This window comes from Micromys minutus (genome assembly GCF_963924665.1).
Source record: "Micromys minutus genome assembly, chromosome: 26".
Taxonomy (NCBI): Eukaryota; Metazoa; Chordata; class Mammalia; order Rodentia; family Muridae; genus Micromys; species Micromys minutus.
In genome coordinates, this window is record NC_137961.1 from 42,663,729 (window position 1) to 42,690,010 (window position 26,282).

Consider the following 26,282-nt stretch of genomic DNA (forward strand, 5'->3'; position numbering starts at 1 on the left):
TCAGACTTAATAATCTTTAATCTGCTCTGGGCTTTAAGACCAGACTACAAAGATTGTTGGAATTATATTGGAATTGTATTGCATGAAAAGTCAGCAAACATGGAGTCTTATGAGTGAAGCGCACTGACATAATTTGGCTAGCTCCAGGCTGGATCCGGTGAATAACCATGTTATACTCTGCATTCTACAGGGGTCGTATTAATTACTCCTAAATTACCTACTGTTTCTTTTTCTTTTTAGGAGCTTCCGTGTACCAGTCTTAAAAGTGAAGGTATGACTGTAAGGGGCACAAGGGAATTTTCTGAAATGCAGATAATGTCCTGTATATTCACAAATACTGAGTTAGGTGTTTGTCAAAATTTAGTGAAGAAACCTTTAAAATTTGTCCATTACATTTATAATTTTTATGGTAAAAGAAAAAAATCATCCATTCTATTATTATTACTATTATTATTATTATTATTCCAGTTAGTAGATTTTTCCTTTTCTACAGCTTACTTAGAAATATATTTTAAAAGTAAATTGTAGAGCTGGAGAGATGACTCAGCGGTTAAGAGCACTGACTTCTGTCCTGAGTTCAATTCCCAGCAACCACATGATGGCTGGTGGATTACACAACCATCTGTAATGGGGTCTGGTGCCCTCTTCAGGCACTGAAGACAGCTACAGTGAACTCACATAATAAATCATAAATAAATTCACATAAATAAATCTTTAAAAAAAAAAAAAAAGTAAATTGAACCCAGGTGTGGTGGCACATGCCTACAGTCCCAGAATTCTGGAGGCAGGGCACTTGAGAATTCGAAGCCTTGTCTGAGTTTACATTGATGCTTTTTTTGAAATTAATATGAGGCTGAGGTCTCTCAGCTGGTCAAAGCTACACAAATCTGATGGTCTGTGCTCAATCCAAGCCCCATATGAGTAGATGTGTAGTCAGCCATTCCTACTTCACGGTGGGAAGTAGAGACATGATGACTGGCTAGACATTCCAAGGTCAGCTCAGTCTAGAGTCTGCTAAAGCTACAGATACAATAAAATACCTGCCCACTCAGATGAAGAGACAGAACAGACTCCTGAAAGTTGTTCTGTGACCTTCACCATATATACTGTGTCAAGCACAAAAGTAATAACTAAATAAAAGACAAGGGTTGGAGAGGTGGCTCAGCAGTACTGGCTGCTCTTTTAGACGACCTGAGTTTGGTTTTCAGATCCTACACAGGGACTCACAACCATCTGTAACTCCAATCCCATGGAATCTCATACACTGCTCTTCTGATTTCCTAGGCACTAGTCAGACATGCAGTACGTACACACGTATTTATTCCTTTAGGGGTTGCTTTTAGACAGAGCCTGGCCTGGTTGCCAGGATTACAGGCATTCATCACCATATCTGTCAATAGCTTTGAAATGTTGTAAGTTGTGGGTGCAAATGAGGCTGGATTTATTTGATCCTAATCAACCACTCTATACCTGCCAGTCTGTCTTTCTAAGTGACCCTAAAACTCACTTTGAAGAAGGTTGAGATGACAGTATGTACAACGTTTCTGTTTTGTTGTAGTTGGGAGGAGAGCAGTGTTGAGGATGGTTTTGAAAGTAAGAGCAGAAGAAACAAAGTGCTGAAGTTCACAACACGAAGTTAGCCAGTTTAGAGCACACAGCTCAGTGGCATTCAGTATACTTTCAGTGTCACTTAACATCACCCTGTCCTGTGCCTAGATGGCTTCTTTTTCCCAAAAGGAAACCCAGTGCTTCTCAAGCATTCACCTCATGCAGCCTTCCTGTATAACCAACTACTGGCAGCGTTCTGACCCTGTTGATTATTACATAGGAATTATTGTACAAAGTTTATCTTGGTTTATTTCATTCATCATTTTATCCATTCCTTAGCTGATGGATTTAGGGGATTTCTGCTTTTTGGCTACTGTTCTTTCTTTCTTTTTGAGCCAGGGTTTCTATGCTCAATATGGCCTCTAATTCACTGTATAGTCAAAGATGCACGTGAATTTCTGATCTTACAACTACCTGCAGAATACCGAGATTCTAGGCAGGCACCACTTTCCCCAGTCTTTAAACAAGCTTTTATTTAAATAACTTAACCCTTTGGTCTTATTTACTTTTGAGAGAAGATCTCACTCTGTGGACCAGGCTGGCCTACAGTTCACTATTTACAGCCCATGTTAGCCTTAAGCTTGTGCTGGTCTTTTTGTCTCAGCCTCTTGTTTCAGTGCTGTGACTGTGAGGATCAGCACCCAGTGCTGTCCTTTGTTGATGTTCTTTTGTGACACAGGCTCTCCCGTATCCACAGCTGGCCTAGAATTCACTCTGCATCTAAGAATAACCTTGAACTTGTGATCCTCCTGCCTAAACCTTCTGAGTCCTTGGATCACAGACAAACATGGTAACAAGTTCTAGCTCAAGTGGGGATACAAAGTGGCCAAAACAAACAAACAAAACCAAGCCAGCAGGACCTTGTTGCTGTCATGACTGGATGTGAAGTGGGCTTTGGTTTTCGTTTCTGTGGCCACTTGTATGTCTTATAGGGGAAAGATCTCTAAATCGTTTGTACTTTTTTAAAGCTGGGTTGTTTTTTCTATTGTCAATTTGTAATATGTATCTGGATCTTGGATGCTTATGAGGGATGTAATTTATAAATGTGTTCTGTTTTGTAAGGGGTTGCCATCTTTTTATGGTGTCTCAATTTCATGCACAGAAGATTTTTGTTTTACTGAGTTTGTTTTCTTTACCTCTGTGTGCCTTAGGTATCCTTGCCTGTCCCACCCCCTCTAGTTACTTAAGAAAGCACATAAAGCACAGAACTGCTACCGCCGTCTTTGTGTCGTGCTGGGGCTCACTTTAGGCCTTCGAGGCTGCATAGGCACCTGCCACTGAGTGCTTCTCTAGAGCCCGCTTGAGTCACTGTTGGATATGTGTTCCATCCACAGAGAGGCCACACCTTTCTACACTCTCACCCATACCATGTATTAATGAGCTTTGGTTTTGTCCTCACAGGTGAAAACAACACTTTAGAAGCATTTTCATCATTAAGTTATTATGTTGTTATATGTGTGTTCCTGCAGCCCATATTCACTCAAATGTGTGTTAAATGACTGTTCACATCTTTTGCGTCTTTATTTCCCTTTAATTGGCTGAAGTAGATGCTACATTTATGTGCGACAAGCGGTGTAACAAGAAGCGGCTGTGTGGACGGCATAAATGTAACGAGATCTGCTGTGTGGTGAGTGGACTTGGCATTTATTGGTGTTATGTGACTCCATTCATTGGGAAACCTCAGCCCTCTGCAGTGTGACCCAGATTTAGAAAGAACAGAAGGGGCCCCTAAATGTTAGTCAGAGAGCACGCGTGCACATGCGCGTGAGCAAACGCTGCCTTTCCAGGCTTTTCAGGGATGTCAGCTCACATAGAGGAGGACATAGAGAGGGCCTCCATCCCTAGTTCTGAGACAGTTTGGTTTCTTTTGTTTCTTTAAATTTCGTGGATGTGTGTCTGTGTTGTTCAGTGTGGAGGTATGTATGTGTGAGTGCCGGTGCCTGCAGAAGCTAGAACTCTTAGATCTCTCTGGAACTGGAATTCTAGGCAGCTGTGGGCCATCTGACATGGGAGCTGGCAACTCGTCTGTCCCCTGGGAAAGCAGTGAATTCCCATAACTACTGAGCCGTTTCTCTAGCTTCCAAGACTTCAAACAAGAATGGTCCTCTGGGGTGACCTTTGCCCCAGCACAGACTGGTGTGGACTTAGCAACTTGAGCTTTGGGTTCTATCCAGGTCAGAGGCCAGAATGGGTTTGCTGGGTCTGCTGGTTTGCTTTTTAATTGCAGACTCTCCAGCTGTTGCCCTAGCTGACTTGCCTTGTAACATGCTTTCCTTTAACTCAAAGACCTGCCTGCCTCTGTGTCCCTAGTGCAGAACACCAAGTAAAGGCATGTGCTGACACTCGGCACAGTGTTTTCCTTTACATTTTCTGTTTTGCAGGTAGGGAGATAATGAAGTGCTTGCCTCACTGTATGAGAACCCGCTGGGCAGGCGTGGGGCCTAGAGAGGTAGTTTCAGTTGTTAGAATCACTGGCTCTTCTCCCAGAGGACCCACATTCAATTCCCAGCACCCATATGGCAGCTCACAACTGTCTAACTTCAATTCTAGGTGACACATATATGCAGATAAAAAAAATAAATATCTTTTTAAAAAATGTTGGACATGGTGGTATGAGTTTGAATGCTAATGCCAGGGACACAAAGACAGAAGAGTCCTTGGGAGCTTGCTTGCCAGCCATTCTAGCCTAGTTGAGGAACTCTTGATTAATGAAAGACCCTGTCTCAAAGGAGGCAGAAAACATTTTGAGGTTGGGCTCTGGAGTCTTCACACATTCATACACGCACATGTACCCTTACATGCATAGTATGGAAAGGCTTTGTTTTAACGAAATGAAGAGCCAATGGTATTGTGTTTTATGCCAGGTTTGATAAGTCAGTGTTTGGAAGCCTAGACTTCCTCTGGTTATCAGAAAACCCAGACAAAAGCAAGGATACTATGGAGAAGCTCATCCAGTGTCCAGCTGCTGTGTCTTGGTGTTACTGTTTCCCTCCTCCCCTGATGGTTCTGAAGCCCTCCTTACATATCCTTTCCTTCCTAAACCTGCACAACTTTGTCTTTATTTTGTCTGTAAAGTAGAGAAAATAGTGTTAAAAACTAGAGATCGTTTTTCCTAGGACAAGGAACACAAGTGTCCTTTGATTTGTGGGAGGAAACTTCGTTGTGGCCTTCATCGGTGTGAAGAACCTTGTCATCGAGGGAACTGTCAGACCTGCTGGCAAGCCAGTGAGTGCCTTTGCCTGGACTTAGAGCTTCTGCAGCTGCTCATAGCCCCCTGTGTCTTTACTCCCCGCACTTGGAGACAGAGGCAGGCAGATCTTTGTCGGTTTGAGGTTAGCCTGGTCTACATAATACTTTCCTGGACTACATGTAGCCAGAGCTACATAGAGAGATCCTGTCTGAAAAACAAGAGTTTCCTAGGAACTTTGAGTAATGGGTTTGCTTAGATGAATATGGGTTACTGAACTAAGTGTTGAAGTTTAAAACATGCTGAGACTTTATTTTTAGCCAAACACAGCAGTGCATTAGTAAATGAAGGCATAGGGGACAGTTACATACACACATATCTGTGCGTGTTGTTGCTGCATCCATGGACATCTGTGTGCAAACTCACAAAGGCTTGTTCTGTTCTCTTTTCCTCAGGCTTTGATGAATTAACCTGCCACTGTGGCGCCTCTGTGATCTATCCACCAGTTCCTTGTGGGACTAGGCCTCCTGAGTGTACGCAAACCTGTGCCAGGATCCATGAATGTGACCATCCAGGTGAGTCACTTCATGTTGCCACACCTCACAGCCTACACATATCCTGTCATTTCAAATTAGAGTCGCTGTGCAGAGTTCTCTGGCCTGCTGGCTTAGCCGTCCCTTGTTCCTCTGTGTCTGTTGATCTAAGCCACACCATGGCTCAACAGCGCTCATCTCTTAGTTCCTTACTATTGTACCTGTCAAGCATATTCAACAGATTGGAAGAAACCCTAGTTTCTTGTCTTTCAGAGAAGTCTCTCTCTTTGTTGCCTCTAATGTTGATGCATATTTCAAAATTGAGCATTTTATCTTTAAAAGATAAAACGGTATGTTAATTAAAGATAACCTAGTTAAAGCCAGTGGACTAGGTCAGCAGGTAAAGGTGATGACCTGAGTTTGATTTCCTGGTCTCTTGTGGTGGAAAGAGAAAACCAACCCTTGAGAGTTGTCCTCTGACCTCCACACACGCCGTGCCACATACACGCTTACATGCATGCGCACTCGTGCATATGCATACAGTGAGAGAGAGCAAGGAAGTAAATAGTAATAAACAAAATAATTATTGAACTTGTTTTTTGTTTAGAGAAGCAATATTAAACTATTGACCACTGTGACACCTATGTATAATTTAAAAAATTGTATAAAAATGTAAGCCAAAAGATTGGTGTTATGTCATTTATGGTACTTCTTAAAAGACTTTTATTTTTAATTATGTGTGTGTGCGTGTGTGACATGAGTGCGGCGACCAGGTGTGTTGGGTCCTCGGGAACTGGGTCACGTGTGTTTGTGAGGTGCCTATCAGAGTCCTGTGAACTAGACTCCAGTCCACTGAGTTATTTCTGCAGCCTTCCATTATATTTCATCTATGTGAGTGCACTGTAGCTGTCCTCAGACACACCAGAACAGGGTATCGGATCCATTACAGATGGCTGTGAGCTGCCATGTGGTTGCTGGGAATTGAATTCAGGACCTCTGGAAGAGCAGTCAGTGCTCCTAACCACTGAGCCATCTCTCCAGCCCCCGTTATATTTTCTATATGCGTGTGTGCGTGTGCATGTACATTACCCTTTTTTTCTAAATGTGAGATCCTACTGAATGTAATGACTTTACACTTGCTTGGTTTTGTTCTTGTCTTTACATGTTTTAGAGTGTGTTTATTGGGGTGTTTTCTGGGGTGTTAATCTTGGTTTATAGCTAGCCTGAACTCCAGATTGCCATGTCTTATCAGGCTGGCCTCAAATTCTTGCTTTTTCTGCCTCCTTGTCCTGGGTGCTGAGGTTATAAACATACAGCATCATACTGTATTCACTCACTTATATGATATTTTAAATTTTATTTGTGTATTATAGCACATATGGTGTTCAACCAACCTATAAGAATTAGTTCTCTCTACCATATAGGTCCTGAGGGTAGCACTCAGGTTGTTGATTTGGTGACAAGCATCTTCATCCACTAAGCCATCTTGCCCTGTTCCACACACATTTTATTTTTGTGTTATGTGAGTGTTTTGCTTCCATGTTTGTCTGTCTGTACAACAGATGCATGTAGTCTCCGCTAAAGAAGAGGGGTTGAATCCTCTGGAACTGGAGAAAGATGTTTATAAGGTGCCATGTAGATATTGGGAATCAAACTGGGTCCTCTACTCTTAACTACTGATCTGCCTCCCCTGCCCCCTAACACTGATTTCTGAAATTCAGTAGAGTGTCCATTAGTGGTTCTCAACTTTTGTAATGCTGCAAACCTTTAATACAGTCCCTTGTGTTGTGGTTACCCCCGACAAATTTAAAATTATTCTTACTGCTATTTCATTACTGTAATTTTGCTATGCCATTTTTGTCATGAATTTTAATGTAAATATCTGTTTTCTGATGGTCTTATGCAACCCCCTGTGAAACGATTGTTCAACCCCCTCCTCCATCTACTCCCCCCAAAAGGAGGCAGCAGCCCACAGGTTGTTACTGGATAACCTACTATTTTTTTTAGTCCATTTTATGTTACTAGATTTGTTTTTAGTTTTTCTCTGATAATTGCTACAGGTACCAGGGCAAAAACCATTTGAAATCACACATTTTCGTTGTACCCAGTGTAGTTGCTAACTGGTATCTGGGGTCATACTGGATGCTGCCACATGACAAAACTTTTCCTGAGGAGACACAAGACATACATCTGCTCCCTCAGATTGGGGGCCCACCACAGATCAAAGTACAGATACCACTAAAATCCAGCTTGGTGAATCAATGACTTTTATTGTTGGTATTTACAAGAATGGGTAAGGAATTACTTAGAGAAACAGAAATGACTCAATGGACATCTGGATCATCATAGCAGCTCCCCCCACCCCCAGCACAGAGCACACCTCAGAGCCTGCAGGCAGCTCAACAGATTACAGTGTGTCTAGTCTCCTCCAGGCAGCTGGGCCGTTTTGGGAATCCGGAAACTATTTTGAATTCCTTCCATTGTGGTGTGTGGAGCTTCTCGCAGGGTGGAGTGTCTCTGTCTCCGAGGAAACTGACACACAGTAGGTGCACCAGGATGTGTTACCCACACTAAGTCTAACCATGTGATTGGAACTTAAAATTATAGGGCTGTCTGTCATGTTTTTAAGTTAGTATAATAAAAAAAAGAACTAAGCAAATTTGTCTTAAAGTAAAGTGAAAAGTTCTTTTTTGGAAAATGTAGAATGATCTTCCCAACATTTTTTTTTAAAGATTTACTTATTTGTTTCATGTATGAGTTCACTATAGCCATCCTCAGACACACCAGAAGAGGGTATCGGATCCCATTACAGATGGTTGAACTCAGGACTTTGAGGAAAGCAGTCAGTTCTCTTAACCACTGAGCCATCTCTCTAGCCACCCAGCATTGCTTTTTATTTTCTTAGATTATATTAAAAGCGGATTTATTGGGAATTTGCTCACTAGTGTTCACTGGCTCCAAGATTGGGGCCAGGGAAGTCACCATGGGGAGGGACTTGGGGATGGGAGAAACGGCCTGAGCACACAGAGAGAAAGGAGGGAGGGGAGCCCAGCATTTTTTTTTTTTTTTTGAAAGTATTTTTTTAAAGACTTATTTATTTATTATACATAAGTACACTGTAGCTGTCTTCAGATACACCAGAAGAGGGCATCAGATCTCATTACAGATGGTTGTGAGCCACCATATGGTTGCTGGGATTTGAACTCAGGACCTCTGGAAGTTCAGTCAGTGCTCTTAACCACTGAGCCATCTCTCCAGCCCCCAGCATTTTTTTTAAGTTCCTTTCTTGGTAGTCATACCAGCATGAAATGTCCAAACCATTTCCCACTCAGCCCCTCTTCTCTACCACTTGCAGGATTGATTATAGGTGATGTCCAAATCCTCCTGGGTAGTATCCTTAGTAAGAATTTTGTTTTGACTTTCTGTATGGGTGGGTGGGTGTCTGTCTGTCTTGAATATCCAGCATGGTTTTGGGCAGAGGGAACTTCATAGGATGAAAAAAATTCCCATTATGAGGTTCTCATGTTCCTGTGAACTGCAGACTAGTTGTCAAAACCTGTGCATGTAGATGGGCCACATAACGAGGCAAGTCTTAGGCTGGAGAGAAAGATATAAGGGAATATTGGAAGCTCAGGATGGAATACTTAACTTTTATCTATGGCAAGGAAAGTAATCAGTAGCAGCATTTTAAATCATTTTCTAAAAATTATTTTATATGGATGTGTAGTTTACCTTCATGTATGTCTATGCACACACATGTGCCTGGTAACTGTGGAAGGCCAGAAGAAAGTGTCAGATTCCCAGAACTGAACTTACAAATGGTTTTGAGCTACTATATGGGTGCTAAGAATTGAACCTGCGTCCTCTGGAAGAGCGGCCAGTGCTTTTGAGTGTTGAGCCACGTGTGTAGCCTATGGCAGAGCATTTCACATAGACTAAATGGTGGATATCCTCGCTTATCAGTGTAGTCTAAGCAAAAGCTAAAATTAAAATACAGAATAGGTAGACCAAAATGGCTCTCTTGAAGATGATAGGAACATTGCCCTGTTTCTAGAATTTTCATACCTCTGGAACCCAAATTTGAGTCCTCTGGGAAAGTAGCAGACTAACTGTCAAGACATATTCCTAGCCCCAAATGTTCAATTTTTAGCACTCAAATATAAAGCAAGATACATGTGACTTCCTTGCTGTGAGCATTTAGAGAAGGTCCTAAGTCTGGATTTTGTAAGTTTGGCACCATTTATAACATTTATAGTGTTTGTGACCTTATTAAGAAATTATTCCTAAAGGGGTGCTTCTGTTTTTGCAGTGTATCATTCTTGTCATAGTGAGGAGAAGTGTCCCCCTTGTACTTTCCTAACTCAGAAGTGGTGCATGGGCAAGCATGAGGTAAGTTTTCTCTTTTGAGTGTTCTTTGTTTCAGTCAGAAATGTATAATTTAATTGCTTAGACATTGTTAGTCTTAGTTTTCAAAATAATTATAGTCCAAGAAGAAGGTGCTTTTCGATACCACCTTTTTTTTGTTTTATGTTAAAATTTGCATACAATAAAAGCTACTAGACTTGACTCAGCAGGAAAAGACATCTTACAAACCTGACAGCCTAAGTTTAATCTCTTTAACCTACGTAAAAGATGGAAGGAAAATAATGACTCCACATTTGACCTCTGTCTGACCTTTACAAAGATGCCACAATACACTTGCATGCACATACACAGTAATAATAAAGTAGAATAAATTTTTGAAATGTATTTGTTTTTGTAAGAGGTGTTTTGCCTTCACAAATATCTGTGTGCCTGGTGCTCATGGAGGCCAGAAGAAGACATTAGATCCCCTGGAACTGTAGTCACAGATGGGGTTGTCAGCTGCCATGTGGGTGCTGGGAATTAAACCTGGATCCTCTAGAAGAACAGCTAGTGTTCTTCTGAACTGCTGAGCCATCTCTAATCTTTCAGCATCTTAAAATCTATTTACAACCAAGAAGGCAGCTGAGGTTACCGTGAGAGCTCATGCTGGGGATATCGTGGGCCTTCTGGAAGAGTGGTGTGTGCTCTGTACTGCCGACCCATGTCCCAACCCCCAACACAAATTTCTTCTAAGAACATATTTGGGCCAGCAAGATGGCTCAGTGGGTAAGGGCACTTGCTGCCAAACCTGATGACTTGGGTGTGCTCTCCAGAGCCTACTTGGTGAAAGGGGAGAGCCAACTCCGCAAGTTGTTCTCTGACCTCCATGTGTGTACACATGTGTGTACACACGGCGTACACACATTAAATAGATATGGAGAGTGTACAAAGTACATTATGCATGTATGTGAAATTCTTAAAGAGTACATTTTAAATATCATATAAATAAAGGGCTGGACAGATGGCTCTGCTGTTAGAAGCACTTGCTGCTCTTCCATAGGAAGAGTTCCCAGCCCCCACATGGCAACTCACAACCATCTGTCACTCCAGTTCCAAGAAATCTTGTGCCCTCTTCTGACCTAAAAAGGCATAAGCCATGTATGTTACATGCAGACAAAACACATATGGAAATAATTAAGTAAATTTTAGAGACCAGTGTGTATTTAGGAGCCTGCCAGATGATGGTTCAGTGGGTAAAGGTGCTTGCCACGCCTGGCAAGCTAAGCTCAGCCCCTCGTCACATAGTAGAAGAGACCCAGCTTTCCCAAACTGTCCTTTGACCTCTACACAGGGAGCGTGGCATGTATGTGATCACACACAAGCGTTATTTTTTTAAATGCATATTTATTACAGATAGTTGGGAAAATACTGTTCTGACAAAAACGAAAAATACTTTTTGCTGGGGGTTAAACCAAGGGCTTTGCACATGTTAGGTGTACTGGTTAGTTTTTAAATAACACAACTGATAGAACCTGTATATGTTGTATGACGAGAGAAGAGAGTTTTAATGAGGAATTAGAACAGGTTGGCTTGTAACTTTGTGTATGGATAGTTGTCAGTTAATATGTGTGAGAAAACCCAGTTCTCTGGAAGGCACGGTTCCTTTGGTGTGTAAGAGTGGAGAAATCAAGCTGAGCAGCAGGTTAGCAAAAAACCAAACAAGCAGCAGGGGATGGGCTGCTGACATAAACAAGACTAGAACAGAAGTCAGCACTGAGGAGTGAGGCTGTGGCTGTGATGAATCTGACCTTGTCTGTGGAGGAGGAATATGGAAGACTTTGGAACTGGGCTGCAAAAACCAATGAATGCTATTAGCAGAGCTAAATGGGCCATTCTGTTGGAAGCATGGAAGAAATGTGTGCCCTTTGAGAGCTGATTCTTGAGGTTTCTGAGGGACACAAGAACTTTATTAGGAATTGGGATTAATATTTAGTGTTTTGGCTAATATCTGTCTGTGCTGAACAAAACCATGACTATGAGAGATCAGCACCACTGAGGCAGAACCTTCTGTGCCTCCTAGAGACAGTAGGAAGTAGGAGGTCAGCACAAAGCACCTAACAGAGCTGCTGTTCAGGGACCAAGCCACATCTCAAGCCTGCAGCAGAACTTGACTTTGTAAGAGTCACCTACCACATGGTACTGGTTTTGAAGGCGCAAAAAGGTCATGGAGACAGCTGAAGCCAGACATCATATGTCAGGGTCCAAGTTTCTACAGGAGAGTCGTGGAGAAGCCATTGGTGAAGGTGAAGCCTCAGTAGCAATGGAGACCCCACAGTATCCAAGATGCCAGAACTGATGAGAGCTTCTGTATGGAGTGGATCCAGCTTGAGAGAAGCTATGTCCTGTGGATGTGAGTTGAAGAAATACAGCTGCCTAAGCCCTCTGGAGCCTGGAAGATAATACTGTGGTTGAGTTCCACGTGTTGGACATTGAGTTTTGGTTTTGTTTTAGTGTAGCTGTTTTTGTGCCCTAGTTCTTCCCTCTTAGAATAAGAATGTTTAAGTATGTAACTTGTTTTTTATTTTGCAGGAGCTCACAATTAAGAAACTCTGGACTTTTAAAGAGACTTTGGACTTTTGAAGTGTTGGAATTTTTGAAGACTTTGGGGGGCTTTTTTGGAGTTGGACTATATTTTATATTGAGATTGTTACCATGAGATTTGGGGACAAGAAATGGAAAGTTATTGCACAAAGTGACATATTTGTGTGCTAAGTTGACATGGGATGAATTGTACTGATTTAACTGTCAACTTGACATAACCTAGAATCATCCAGAAAGAGAGTCTTAATGAGGAATTGCTTAGATCAGGTTTGGTCTATGGATGTGTCTGTGGGAGATTGTCTTGATTGTTAATTGATGTGGGAAAACACAGCCCACTGTGAGAGGCACCATTCCCTAGGCAGAAAACTCTAAACTGTATGAACAGAAAAATCAAGTTGAGCAGCAAACAAGCAACATGCATGTTATTCATTTCTCTCTTCCCTTGACTGTGGATCTGATATGACTAGCTGCTTGAGTTACTGCCTTGACTTAAATGCAATAATGAACTGTAACCTGGAATTGTAAGCCAAATAAACCCTTTCCTCCTCTGTTTCTTTTTGTCAGGCTATTTTATCACAGCAACAGAAATGACAAGGGTCCTGTGACTGATCTATATCCCTAGCCAGTGAAAGAAAGTTGTGTTGTATAGCCAGAGATATATGACACATGCTTCTTCTACTCCAAGATGATATATTTTCTAACCTGCTCTTGTTACTTCATAACTCTTGACATCTGTAGCATGTTTTCAATATTCTTTTATCTTCAGTGGACTTTTTTCTGTACATATTTCCTATGGTAATTCTGTTTGTTTTTTGATAGAGTTTTATTTTGTAGCCCTGACTGGCCTCGAACTCATGGAGATCCTCCTGCCTCTGCCTCTCAAGTGCTGGAATTAAAGGCATGAGCAGCCTCCTGTGATAGCTCTTAAGTCTCTATAAATTGTGTGTGTGTGTGTGTGTGTGTGTGCAAGAGAGAGAGAGAGAGAGAGAGAGAGAGAGAGAGAGAGAGAGAGAGAGAGAGAGAGAGAGAGAATGCGTGCATGTTCTCAAGCTTGCTTTGAGGCAGGATTTTATATAGGCCTCAAACTTACCATGTAGCCAGACATCTTGAATTCCTATTTCTCTTGACTCTATGTCTCAGGTGCTGCTGGGATTACAGACATGTACCATCATATCCAGATTGTGAATCTTACTTTCTCTGTTAGTTTATCTACCATGAAATACTCATTTATTATCTTTAGTCAATGATAATAAAATACCTAATCTATGCCAGGTAACAGAGTAGCTGTGGGGTGACTGATACACCCCTGTCTGTATGAATCAGTCATTTGGGGATGGGTGTGTAGATAGAAACAGACAGTTGTTAAGTAATTTGACAACTGCAGAGTCCTAGGGAGATAGATCTTGCCAAAGAAAGGTATTCTAAGATACAGTAAGCCAGGCATGAGGCGTGGAAAGCAAGGAAAGCAAGAACACAACGTAAGCAGAAGGTATCCCTACATGCAAAACAATTGGGAGCATGTGTGTTCTACACCTGGAGACCTTCTCAGGGCTAGAAGTAAGGTGTCATGGCTGCTGGACATGCTAGCATGTGCTTGCAATCTCAGCATCAGAAAGGGAGAAGGGAAGATTGAGACTTTGAGGCCAGCCTGGGTGACCTCATGTTAATATAAAAAGTCACGTGTTACTTAGATAAAAATTACTTCAAGGGCTCTTGAAAGAATTTGAGGGAATCTATAAAAGTAACCCAGAAGCTGAGCATAGTAGCTCATACCTGTAATCTCAGCACTTGGAGAAGTGTATGCAGGAGGATCAGGAGTTCAAAGCTAGCCTGTACTGCAAGACCCTGTTAAAAAAAGGGGGGCGGGGAAGAATCTTTGATCCCACAGTAATGAATTTCCAATGTGTTTTCCAGCCATGGGAGACCTAGAAGCAGATAATTTCCTAAGAAATAAAATGAGTTGGGAGTTCCTATTGCCTCTCTTGATTTTTAAAAGTGTGTGTGTGTGTGTGTGAGAGAGAGAGAGACAGAGACAGAGAGATAGGAGAAGGTGTGTGTAGAGGTAACATGACAGCTCAGAGGAGTTGGTTCTCTGCTGTTTGGTTCCTGGGAATTGAGTTCAGTTCATTGGGCTTGGCAGCGTGTGCTTTTACCCACTGAGCCCATTTGCCCTTGCCTCTTTCTTCTTTTTGACACTGTTACCTGAAGTTATGAAACCATCAGCGGAGAGCTGTGATGAAGTAGTTGAATATTTAATCACATACAGCCCTGCAGCAGTGCCAAGGGTTTCTCTGAGTTAGTTTTCTAACTCAGAGCCCCATGATACAGCTCATCCTCCGAGTTTGTCAGATGGGGTGGGATATTGAAGGTTTATTTCAAACTCATTCATCCAACCTCAACCTATTGAGTGCTAGGATATACAGTCATAGTTACAGTATTTTAAAAGTATTCCCTGGTTACTTTGTCTCATCTTAACCAGCTGAGGAAGTTTGTTGGGTCACACCTGGCTGTTGTCAGAGCTCCCATTTGCTTTTCTTTCCTAACCACTTGGACACTTGAACTTTGAAAATCTATCTGTTGCCATGTGGTGGTGGTACATGGGGAGACATAAGCAGGCAGCTCTCTTGAGTTCGAGGCCAGTCTGGTCTACAGACTGACTTCCAGGACAGCCAGGGCTACACAGAGAAACCCTGTCCCAGGAGAAAAAAAAACTTCAGTTAAAAGAAGTTTGTTTTGTTTTAATCTTTATGGCTAAGTGTGCTGGTGCTCAACTTTAATTCAGTATTTGGGGGGCAGAGGCAGGTAAATCTCTACTTTGAGATCAGCCTACGTAATAAGACCATGCCTCAAAAAGAAAGAAAAACAGCATGCACATTCATACAGTTCTAAATTGGGATCCAAAGCCACCCATGATTGCATAGTTTGAGGTCACCTTGGCTATTGTAGATCTGGTTTCAAAAATTCCTATACAGTGCTAGCTATGTGGTTCAGCAGGCAAAGGATCCTGCTACCAAGCCTTATGGCCTGGGTTTAGTCTCTGGGACTCACATAATGGAAGCCAGAGAACTAGCTCCTCCAAACTGTTGACCTCTACACAGATACCATGACACACATACTAAGTTAATGTTTCCAAAACAAAATATACAGCTCTTTTCTAAAGAGTAAGGTCTAGAAACATAACTCAGTGGTACAGTATTTACCTAGTGTGCCTGCCTGAGGCTCCCAGTTCAATCTCAGTGCTGCAAAAACTGGATGGTAAAAGAATGCTTTCTAAGTGAAAACTCACCCAGAACCCACACAAAGATGAGAATCTGGCTACTTCTGTCTCTCCTAGCTACGAAGCAACATCCCCTGTCACCTGGTTGATATCTCTTGCGGATTACCCTGCAGTGCCATGCTACCCTGTGGGATGCACAAATGTCAAAGACTCTGTCACAAAGGAGAATGTCTTGTGGATGAGGCCTGCAAGCAGCCCTGTACCACACCCAGAGCTGACTGTGGCCACCCATGTATGGCTTCCTGCCACCCCAGTTTACCCTGCCCAGTGACAGCTTGTAAAACCAAGGTAAGTGTTAACTCGGCTGATAGTGAATCCAGAATTGACTTTCATCATTCTAGAAACTACAAGTCATCAAGAGAAATACAGTCTGTGCATGGTACTGTGTGAGGTACTGGTTCTGAACCTAGTGAATGAGAAAAGTGGTCCCTTACAGCACAACAGGACAGATAGTCAGAACTGTGGTATAGTTGAGTAGTAGGTCCCTTACAGCACAACAGGACAGATAGTCAGAACTGTGGTATAGTTGAGTAGTTAACCCTCATGGAAGTTAAGTGAAGGATTTAGTTTGGTCTGAGGAATCATGGAAGGCCACCCCAAGGATATGAAGACAGACTGATTCATCTGGAGTCGGCTAGGCCTTTGGACCTGCATCAAGTATGCACACTGGATTCAGTGGTGCAGTCTAGGTTTGCCCTTTGAACTAGGAATAAGAAGAGAAGTAGTTTCCGGGAAGAAACCTTATGACCGGGACATGTGGCTCCCCGCATGTCCATTGATGTGTCCTCAGTGTGTGTGTGTGGTGGTCAGCATCTCTGGTCTGGAGAGAAGCTTGTCAGCTGGTCTCTGCTGTGGCTTCACTTGGGAAGCCTTTAAAAGTGAAGCCTGCCTGGCTCTCGTGCAGTTGTGTTGTGGGAAGTCACTCTCTGCTAACTAATGTTCCAGGTAGAGCTACAGTGTGAATGTGGAAGAAGAAAGGAGATGGTGATTTGCTCTGAAGCATCCGGGACTTATCAAAGGTCAGTGCTTCAGAAATTCTCAAAATGGTTGGTTTTGCTTGAATGGGGACTCATGTGCTTCTCTAAGGCTAGAGACAAGCTAGGCAAATGAGTGCCCTGCCGCCAGGCTACATCTCCAGCCCAAGGAGGTTGCTGGGTTTCTTGTTATTTTGGGGGTTGTTTTGGGGGTGTGTGTGAAATTTCACATTTACTTATTGTGTGTGTGTGCATGCATGAACGTGTATATGTACATACATGTGTGCCACAGTACCTATGTGAAAGTAGAAGGACATTTGGAGGAGTTGGATTTTACCTACTATGTAGGTCCCTGGGACCAGAGTGAGATTGTCAGGCTTGGCTCTGCGCAGTTTTACCTGTTGAACTTGTCCTGCCCGTCCCTTGGAAAGTGATGTGCTTACAGTACCTCTATGGGCAGGGAAAGACTCACGCAGACCTGGAGGGATGTCCCTGAGAGGAGGAGAAGGAAAATGTTCCACCAAGTTGTCCTCTGAGCACCCTGTGTACATCATGGGATGTGTGCCCCACCATATACACATATATCACGCATGTGCAGTAATAAAATTAAAAGTGTTTAAGTGTCTTTGCTTTCTTCCTTTCCTACTCCTTCCTCTCACTGTTTGGTAGATATCCTTATAGCCATGTGATTGTACAAAGATCTGGTCTGTTGGTGAGCATCTGGCTACCTACACCTCTAAGTAGATGAGAAGGTGTACCATGGTTACAGGCCTGCAGGTGTACACAGATATCTGATTGGTGGGTAGTTGGTTTTGTTCATTGTTTTTGGTTTTGGAGACAAGGTTTTACTTTGTAATTGTGGCTTGCCTGAACCCACTGTGTATACCAGGCTGACCTCAAACTCAGAGGTCTGCCAGCCTGCCTTCAATCAAAGGTGAAATTTTAGGTGGTTGGAATCAGAGGTGTTTACCACTGATTTTCTGGAGATAAAAAGTTGTTTTACCTCTTCATGTGCAGCTGTTTAGAATCTTAGGACATATATCATACGTGTCCATGTAATACTGTGGTAAACATTAAGAGATGAGCTTTCACGGTCACACAAGCTATCTTGCAGTTAATGGGTTATATAGAAGTGTTCTAATCCCTAGCACAGCAGTTCCTACGGTCCTGCAATGCCTCATCTTCTCTTTTTCTATTTCAGAATAGCTGCTATTTCTATGGCCTCTAAAATAACAGACTTGCAACTTGGAGACTCAGTGGAGATCAGCAAGTTCATTACCAAGAAGGAAATCCAACAAGCCAGGTAGTTCTAGAAGTGCACACTGCTGCCTTCTAGTTCCGTAGTTTGTACAGGAATTCATATATCTCAGCCCTCCAAGATAGTCCTGAACAAAACTCACCAAAGACCCAAGCAGGGTTTTCAGGTCTTGCTTCTATCTATAACAAAGAAAGGGGCAGAGATCTGAATTCATGTAGCTCAGCCCACAGAACTGAGATCCAGAGTGGTGACTGAAGTGGGGGACAGTCTGAAGCCACCAAGGACTGCTAAAGGTTAAAGGACCCCCTTTAACCAGGAGGCCACCCATCTCCCTTGAGATGGACCCATTTAGCCATCTCTAAACTGGACTGAGGGTAGACAGTGAGATTCCGCCAGCAGGGTGTGCTAGTGAAGCCTGAGAAACAGATGGCCTCCTAACTGCAGCCGGGCCTTTAGCTGCTGTGTTCTCATAGTCTAGCTAAGATTGTCTTACTAGGTATGTGGAGCCTGGGCCCTGACCACTGTTTATCTGTTCATCAAGGTTACAGTGTGATGAGGAGTGTGCTGCCCTGGAAAGGAACAAGTAAGTAGTCTCAGGAACTTGTGTAACTAACGGGAACAAGCAACCCCTCTTCCCCTCACCATCTGTTCTGGGTCCTAATGGCTGTCGGCAGAGGAATGTGCTCCTGAAAGCTGAACTGACTGAGATAAACCGCTCAGGTAGCTTTAGCATGTTCAGAAATGTAAGTAGCATGGTTTTGGCATGGTGTCAACTTCACATGGCACACACACTTCCTCTGTGACTGGCCAGCTTCCTGATCCAGCAGAGGTAAGAGGCTGTAACAAAAATGTTGAATGGGTGTTTTATTGCAGTGTAACATAAGGACCCGGGAAGATAGCCCAGTCTATAAAATATTCGCACAGAAGCATAAAGACCTAGAGTCAGATCCCTAACACCCAAGTGAAAGTTGGGTATGATGCCTGCATGGTGGGAGGTAGAAACAGAAGGAAGTCAGCCAAACTGCAAGCTCCAGGTTCACAAAGACATCTTGTCTCAAAAAATAAAGTGGATCCCAACACAGTGGAGGCAGAGTTTGAGGCCAGTATGATCTAGATAGTGAATTCTAGGGCAGCAAGGACTATGTAGAAAGACTTTTGTCTCAAAACTAGAACCTCTAGTTGGCACATACACAATGCAAGCCAGGCGTGATGGTAGACACCTATGATGTCAGCCAGGCAATGTTTGGGAGACAGAGACTGGAGGGTTCTTATGCATCTGGGGGGAAGTTTGAGTCCAGTCTGAGTAACCTACTGAGAAGGCTGGAGCTACAGCCAAGTGATAGCCTCACACTGCATGAGGCCCAAGACCCCGTTCACAGTCCAACCCACAAGAGCATCTGTTCTGTGTCCACCCCAGCCCCACCCCATTTCCTTTTCTTCTTTTGCAGCTTAGCATCAAACCCAGGGCCTTGCTTATACCAGGCAAATATTACAGCAGACTGGCCTTAAACTCACAGACATTCACCGGTCTCTGCCTAGAGAGTGCTAGGATCCACTTCATTTCTTGAGACAAGAACTCTCCTTACTGCCAATTTGGCTACTGACTTACTAGGAGGTCCCAAGCCTTCTGTCCACATCCCGAACCCTTGCTTGTTGGCTGCCTGGCAGTGTTTTGTTTGACAGGGTGTCACTATGTCACTCCTCCTGACCTGGTACTTCCTAGATGGGCTGTGCCTCCTAAGAGCTAGGTGTTGGGATCATAGGTGTCTGCCAGCATGCGTACTTTCTACTTTGACCTGGCAGTGGATGTTTCTGCTGGATATGAACTTAGCAGTAACATTGCTAGGTTAGTAAAGTAATCATATGTTTAGTATTTGTACAATCTACCAAACTATTTCACTACCTCTAGCAGAGTAAAAATTCCTACTGCACAGTTTTGTCAAGACTTGGGATTGTCCATCTTTCTCATGTTAGCCATGCTTGTGACGGTGTGAGCGGCTGTGTGGTCTAGTTTGACTTCAGCGAGCCTCCTCCTCCTCCTAACCAGCGGCATTACAGAAATGTTCACCGTGCTCTTGTGGTTTGTTTATTTATTTGTGTATTTATTTTGTGTGTATGAGTGTTTGCTGCATGAATGCCCACTGTGTGTATGCCTGGAGCCTTCAGATATCAGAACTGGGTGTCAGATCCCCAGGAACTGGGGCTGTGGGTGGTTGTAAGCACCATGTGGGTAATAAGAACTGAATCTTAGTCATCTCCAAGAGCAATAAGTGACTTAACCATTTCCAGCTACCTCATTTTTTTAAAGATTTATTTTTGTTGTATCTGTGTGTCTGTGTGAGTGTATGTCACATACGTGAAGGCCCCTGAGAATCTCAGGTAAACTCAGATCCCCTGGAAAGGCAGAGCACTGTTGACCTGGGCGTCTTCCCAGACCCAGTGCTCTTATTCCTGAAGACCAGCCTCCCCTCTCCCAGATGATCCAGAGCTCTACTGTGCTTCTTATCGGTTTCTATGAAAACAATACATTTGTCCTAGATTGCTGTTCTCGTAATATATATAGGTGTTCTGCCTGTATGTATTCCATGCGCTACTTCATGTCTTGTGCCCACGGAGGCCAGAAGATGGTGTCAGGTCTTCTGAACTGGAATAATAGATGGTTATGAACCACCAGGTGGGTGCTGAGAATCAGGCCTGAGTCCTCAGGAAGAGTGGCAGTGCTTTAGCTGTTATGCCCTCCATCCCTGGTCACACACTATCTAAAGTGAAATGATAAAATCCCATGCCGTGCACTCTGGTATAGACAGAATATTTGTTTGCTTACCTAGGGAGTGTCTGTGATTTTTGCTGATTGGTTAGGTGGTTGGGTTTTGAGATATGATAATCTTACTGTTTGAGAGACAAAGGCAGGAGAATGTCTGTTGTTCAGTGGAATCCTGCCGTACAGTGTTTTGCTATTTCAAAACAAAACAGGAAAACAGAAAGGCCAGGCATGGCCACATATACTGTAGTCCCAGTACTTGGAAGGTGGAGTCAGGACAAACAAGGAGTTTAAGACTTTTCTTGGCCCCTGATGAGTTTGAGAACAGTGTGGAGCGCATGAGGCCCCGTCTCAAACAAAGCATGTTTCAGGGATGACCTCTGTAATGAAAGGAGGTGAAAGTTCTTGACTTAACGTAAAGACATGTGCTGAGATTACTACAATCTGTGCTAAGCTAATAACCATCTCCTACACCAGACTTGTAAATTAAACTTTACTGTAGGTTTGTGTGTATAGAAAACAACAAAAACAGTATGGGACCAAGCTCTTAAGAGTTGTATGCCTAGCATACAAGCAGTCCTGGGTTTGATCCCAGCACCTCATGAACCTGGTGTGGTGGTAATATCACAATCACCTTAGCTATGTAGCCTTTTTATGGCCAACATGAGACCATGTTTCAAAAACAAAACAAAAAGTAGATACTGGAGAGATGGCTCAATGGCTAAGAGTCCTGAGTTCAGTTTCCAGCTACCACATGGCTCAACCATCTTCAGTGGGACTGATGCCTCTTCTGGACTGCAGATGTGTGTGCAGCAGAGCACTCAAGCACTGGCTAGATTAAAAAAGTAGATAGCTAATGTGTTAAAGAGATGTCCATGAAAACATGAGGCTGGAGTTTGCTTCCCAACTCCCATGTGAAATGGCCACATGTGGGGCACATGCCTGCTGTCTCGGTGCTGAGGAGGCACGGACAGGGTCTTTGGTATTCATTGCCTGGCTTGGTCTGTTCAACTCAGCAAGCCCCAGGTCCCAGCGAGAGGGTCTGTCTCAAAAACCAAAGTGGACAGTACCCAAGGTTGACCTCTGCCCTCCACATACACCCTTAAAGCCAGAATGCTCTGAATTCAGGAATCCCTGGGGAGCCTTGCACAGGAAGAACTGCTACACTGTCTCCTCTCATGTCTGCTTATTTCTCAATCATTCTCAGGAGACTGGCAGAGGCATTCGACATCACTGATGATTCTGATCCTTTCAATGTACGCTCTTCAGCATCCAAATTCAGTGACAGCTTGAAGGACGATGCCAGGTATGTGACTGCCTGAGGCTTAGGAGCACATCTGTTAGTATTATAAGATATGTAGTCATTCTGTGTTTTCTTCCATTATGAAGCCAAATAAGTGAACTTGTAAGAAATGACATGTTTGGCCCATCAAGGGTAAAGGTTGAACCACCTCTCACCTGTCTCACAGTCACAAGGTTCTTATCCGGGGCAGTGATGGCTCCTGCTCTGGTTCTCTGCTGTTGAGCAGCTCCTGTCCTCTGCACTTTCTCTGCCACTGTTGTCCTCTCTGTGGGCAGAAAAGGGGTGGGAGAAGTTCCCAGAAGAGCAAGAACAGGCTAAGGTAACTGATGACTTCTCATTTCAGGAAAGACTTAAAGTTTGTCGGTGACATTGAGAAGGAAATGGAAGCGCTTGTGGAGGCCGTGAATAAGGTTGGAACACATCCAACTAGGCATTTCTCTGAGACCAGCTGGGTTTAGAGAAAGTATTTGATAAATACATTTCAGAAATACTGATAGCCTAGAGGGTTGTAGGAAAAGATTGAACATTTTCAATACCAAGCCATCATTGTTCATGAAAACTTTGATTGCTTCTATTATGATAGAAAAGATGTCTGCAATTAAATTGAGTGTATATTAAGAATAACTCTCGGTTAGACATAGTGCCACACACCTTTAATCCCAGCACTCGGGAAGCAAAGGCAAACAGACCGTTGTGAGTTCAAGGCTAGCCTGGTCTACAAAGTGAGTTCCAGGACAGCCAGGACTAAGCAGAGAAATCCTGTCTCATGAGAACAGGGCAGGTGGTGGGGTCAACAGTAATAGCCGATTTGATTTTGAGCACACTATTTTCTCAGAGTTGAGACAGAATTGCTTATAGGGAGACTAAAGATGAAGATCAGGAATGCAGACTGAGAATGGGCCCCAGTTTGCCAGGGACCTCAGCGTGAGCTCTACACGGAGAAATTATATAGTGACCTGGGCATAGTGATGAGCACCGTTTATCCCACCACTTACGGGACAGACAGACAGAGCTCTGAGTTTGAAGCCAGCCTGATCTACATAACGAGCTCCAGGATAACCTGGTCTGCACAGTATGATCCTCTCAAAATAATATAGTAATTTGATAGTAAGCAGCCAGCACTGCTTTAGCTCCCTATCCAGTCACTGGGTTGAGGTCCAAGTGGCTCTCAGGGCCCTTCCCCTCGCCAGCTTTCCATCTCCTTCCTTCCCCCTCTCTGTTCCCTCTTCCAGCAGGGAACTAACCTGAAAGGGAAACGTAATTGTTCTTTTTCTGTGTAGGAAACCAGAGCACGTGTGTTTCTGTGTGCCTGTAACTGCTTACTCAGGGGCTTGGTTACAACAGACTGCTAAGGGATTGAGAGCGTCTTGTTTTAGGTCTTCAGTGTATTTAGGTGTTTCTTGGAGATGTTATCACTCAGTCACAGGCTCCCTTAAAAAAACCAGTGAGCTCCACCACCTGTGTGTAACACTGTCTGTGTGCCTGCACATGTTACGGAGTGCATTTGATTCTGTGCCTACACTCAGAAAACCTCAGATTCAGTCACAGGCTCGCCACAGCCTGACGACTTTAGTTTCATCCCAGGAACCACAGTGAAAGGATAAAACCATCATCTGACCTGCTCAGTAACAATAATAAAGATCCAAGTGAGGAAACATAAAGGAAAAGTCCCGTCACCCTTGAGTAGCTATGTTCCTGTGGTAAGGATGAGTCATGAGCGTTTTCCGTTCCTCAGGCACGGTACTGATCGGCCTTCTCCCCTTCTGACCAGGGAAAGAATAATAAGAAAAGCTACAGCTTCCCCCCCATGAACAGAGACCACCGCCGGATCATCCATGACCTGGCCCAAGTTTATGGGCTGGAGAGCGTGAGCTATGACAGTGAGCCAAAGCGCAATGTCGTGGTCACAGCCATCAGGTGGGTTGGCCTGACACTGGGAGTCACTGTGTACGTTTATTATTTCCTCTTCCTCCTGGAGGAATGGAAAGGAAATACATTTCTCTGGAATAGTCTTTTTACCATTACCTAAATATCCAAGCCAGAGAGCAAAGTCCACACCTCACTGTATAGGATACACCCTAGTACCCAGGTCTCACAGCCCCAATCCATCGCAGACACAAGGTGGCATCTCTGGAGGTGGAGGAGTTTGAGTGGAATGCTCATCACGTTTGTGATCCTACCCCGTCTCCTGCTTTTCCCACTGACTCTAATGTTGGCATGGTGGGAACAGAAAAGATGCTGAACTCTTGACCCCATGTTGTCATCAGAGAAATGGAGGAAGTGGTGTGACACAGGAAGGGACAGGAAGGACCTAGAATCATCATCTGAACCTCAGGGTGAACTTCTTAGTGTAAAAGAGTAACGTGCTACTGGAGGAAGTGGGCAGCAGGTCTGTCAGGGATGGTGGGTTGGACAAGGGGGAATGCAGGTTGGCCACACTTGAAACAGATGGTGGGTGGGTATGCTCAGCAGCTCAGGCAACTGCTGTTTCTGCTCCTCTCAACACTGTTTTTCTCCTCACAGAGGGAAGTCCGTTTGTCCTCCTATCACTCTGACCAGTGTGATTGAAAGGGAGACACAGACGCGGCCTCCACCACCAATTCCTCATCACCGACACCAGGCAGACAAGTAAGGACTCTTAGCTGCTTTCCCGTAGAACGTGTGCAGGCAGAGGAGCTAGCGTAAACTGCTGGCCTCCTGGGGCTTGTCTGTAAGGTATGATGTCCAAATAGGCATGAACTGGGGCATCAGACACATTTGTTGAAGCCAACAATGCCTTTAGAAGATAGTCACTTGGGACCAGCAAATGTCTTCACAGAGAAAGCACTGTGTAAGCATGGTGGCCTGACTTCCATCCCAGGACCTGCATCACATGGACAGACACAGTGACCCCCACACAACACATCATGCTCACAGACCAATCACAGCAAACAAATATTTTAGATGTTTGTTAGAAACAAGAGCAAGAGCAGTCATAGCATATAGTCTTCAGTGTAGACAGTGTAGATGGTGATGTGTATAAGTGGGGTTTTCTGCCACTCTCGATAAATCAGAGCAGGGTGCCATTAATAGACATGGACATAGGTGGGGGCAGCCATTGGCATTGAAGGAGGCAAGTGGGAGTTTCACTTTCTCAAAGGTTTTGGACAATTCAACAACACAGTTAGACAGTGCCATGGGGAAAGGTGGTTCTGGAAAAGGAGAGGGGTACAGAGTGACTATGCTGACAAGAAGGCTCAGAGCACCAAAGGTCTGACAAAGGTCACATACATTCTATGTGAAAACCATGGCAGAAGCATGGAAGCCCTGGAAAGTTAGATGTGGGGTGGGATTCAGTACCATGCAGTACAGGGAAGATAAAGCCAGGCAAAGGTGTGGTTTGGGTTGGATGTTCTTGGTGGGATCATTTCAAGAGACGGCATTTGCCTCACCTGTCAGTAGGATGGATAAGCCTGCATTTACAGACCCACCAGTTAGGACATGGTCATTTTACTATACATACGTTTACTGTAAGGATTTTATTGTCGTTGAAGGGAGAAAATAAAATCATGTCAAAGTGTGAGTTGTGGTGGTCCACACTTTTAATCCCAGCATTCAGCAGAGGCAGGGAGATCTTTGAGAGGCTGGCCTGATCTACAAAGCAAGTTCCAGGACAACCAGAGCTGTACAGAGAAACTCTGTCTCAGAAAACCAAAAAGAAAAAAATATCCTGAAAGACCCAGGCAGTGTTTTTGTGTGGTGTGTGGTGCCCACAGAGTGCAGAAGAGCATCGTGGGTCCTCCACTAGTTACCCTGGCTGTGAGCCTGGGTCCTGCAAGAGCACACATTGCTCTTAACCTCTGAGCCATCTCTCGAGTCTCAACTTTTACGTTTTGCTCTAGTTCTCTGGGGCTTGAACAATTTTATGATAAACATGTTATTTTGATAGAGAAAACAGCAGGAATCTGCTAGGCATTTTTCAGCTGGGCAGAGGAGGCCTACCTCCCTTCCCGTCCTCTACCTGTTTCCACAGGGGCCCAGCCTTGCCCCTGTAGCCAAGGGAGATCGCTAAAAGTTACTCTCCTTCCCCGACTTCCACAGCCGTCCTGGAAGCACCTCCTCTGTGGTTCCTGCACCGACCCTCTGACAGGTGTATAATATCACGTTCCTGTGGGTCTGGGCAGGCGCAGACCAGCCAGGGCTGTCTCCTAAAAACCAAATGGCCCAGATTTGGATCATCAGGGTCTGTGCATCCAGACAGACAAGTGGCTTTGTTATTGAGGTTTGGGTTGGGTTTAGGGTTTTTTTTTTTTTTTTTTTTTTTTTTTTTTTTTGAGACAGGGTCTTATATAGTCTTGGTTGGTCTCAAACTCATTGTATAGCCAAGGATGACTTTGAAATCATGATCCTCCTGCCTCCACCTCCTCAGTGCTGGGATTACAAGTAGGCAGTTGTTT

At 43.9% G+C, this 26,282-nt stretch overlaps 1 protein-coding gene across 2 annotated transcripts in view; it reads left to right on the forward strand.

Annotated features, from left to right (window-relative positions):
- Positions 1 to 26,282, forward strand: part of NFX1 (nuclear transcription factor, X-box binding 1) — a 59,735-nt gene that overhangs the window by 32,140 nt on the left and 1,313 nt on the right. Inside the window, exons 11-23 of one of the 2 annotated variants that reach the window (XM_080938504.1) lie at positions 241 to 271; positions 3,156 to 3,235; positions 4,725 to 4,833; positions 5,251 to 5,370; positions 9,638 to 9,717; positions 15,608 to 15,838; positions 16,496 to 16,569; positions 17,726 to 17,827; positions 18,324 to 18,365; positions 21,751 to 21,849; positions 22,190 to 22,256; positions 23,618 to 23,763; positions 24,370 to 24,474. In XM_080938504.1, the coding sequence (XP_080794630.1) occupies positions 241 to 271; positions 3,156 to 3,235; positions 4,725 to 4,833; positions 5,251 to 5,370; positions 9,638 to 9,717; positions 15,608 to 15,838; positions 16,496 to 16,569; positions 17,726 to 17,827; positions 18,324 to 18,365; positions 21,751 to 21,849; positions 22,190 to 22,256; positions 23,618 to 23,763; positions 24,370 to 24,474 (1,286 nt within the window). Of the gene's footprint in view, positions 1 to 240; positions 272 to 3,155; positions 3,236 to 4,724; positions 4,834 to 5,250; positions 5,371 to 9,637; positions 9,718 to 12,261; positions 12,824 to 15,607; positions 15,839 to 16,495; positions 16,570 to 17,725; positions 17,828 to 18,323; positions 18,366 to 21,750; positions 21,850 to 22,189; positions 22,257 to 23,617; positions 23,764 to 24,369; positions 24,475 to 26,282 lie in introns of those variants that run through there. The other variant, XM_080938505.1, reaches the window with a different exon arrangement.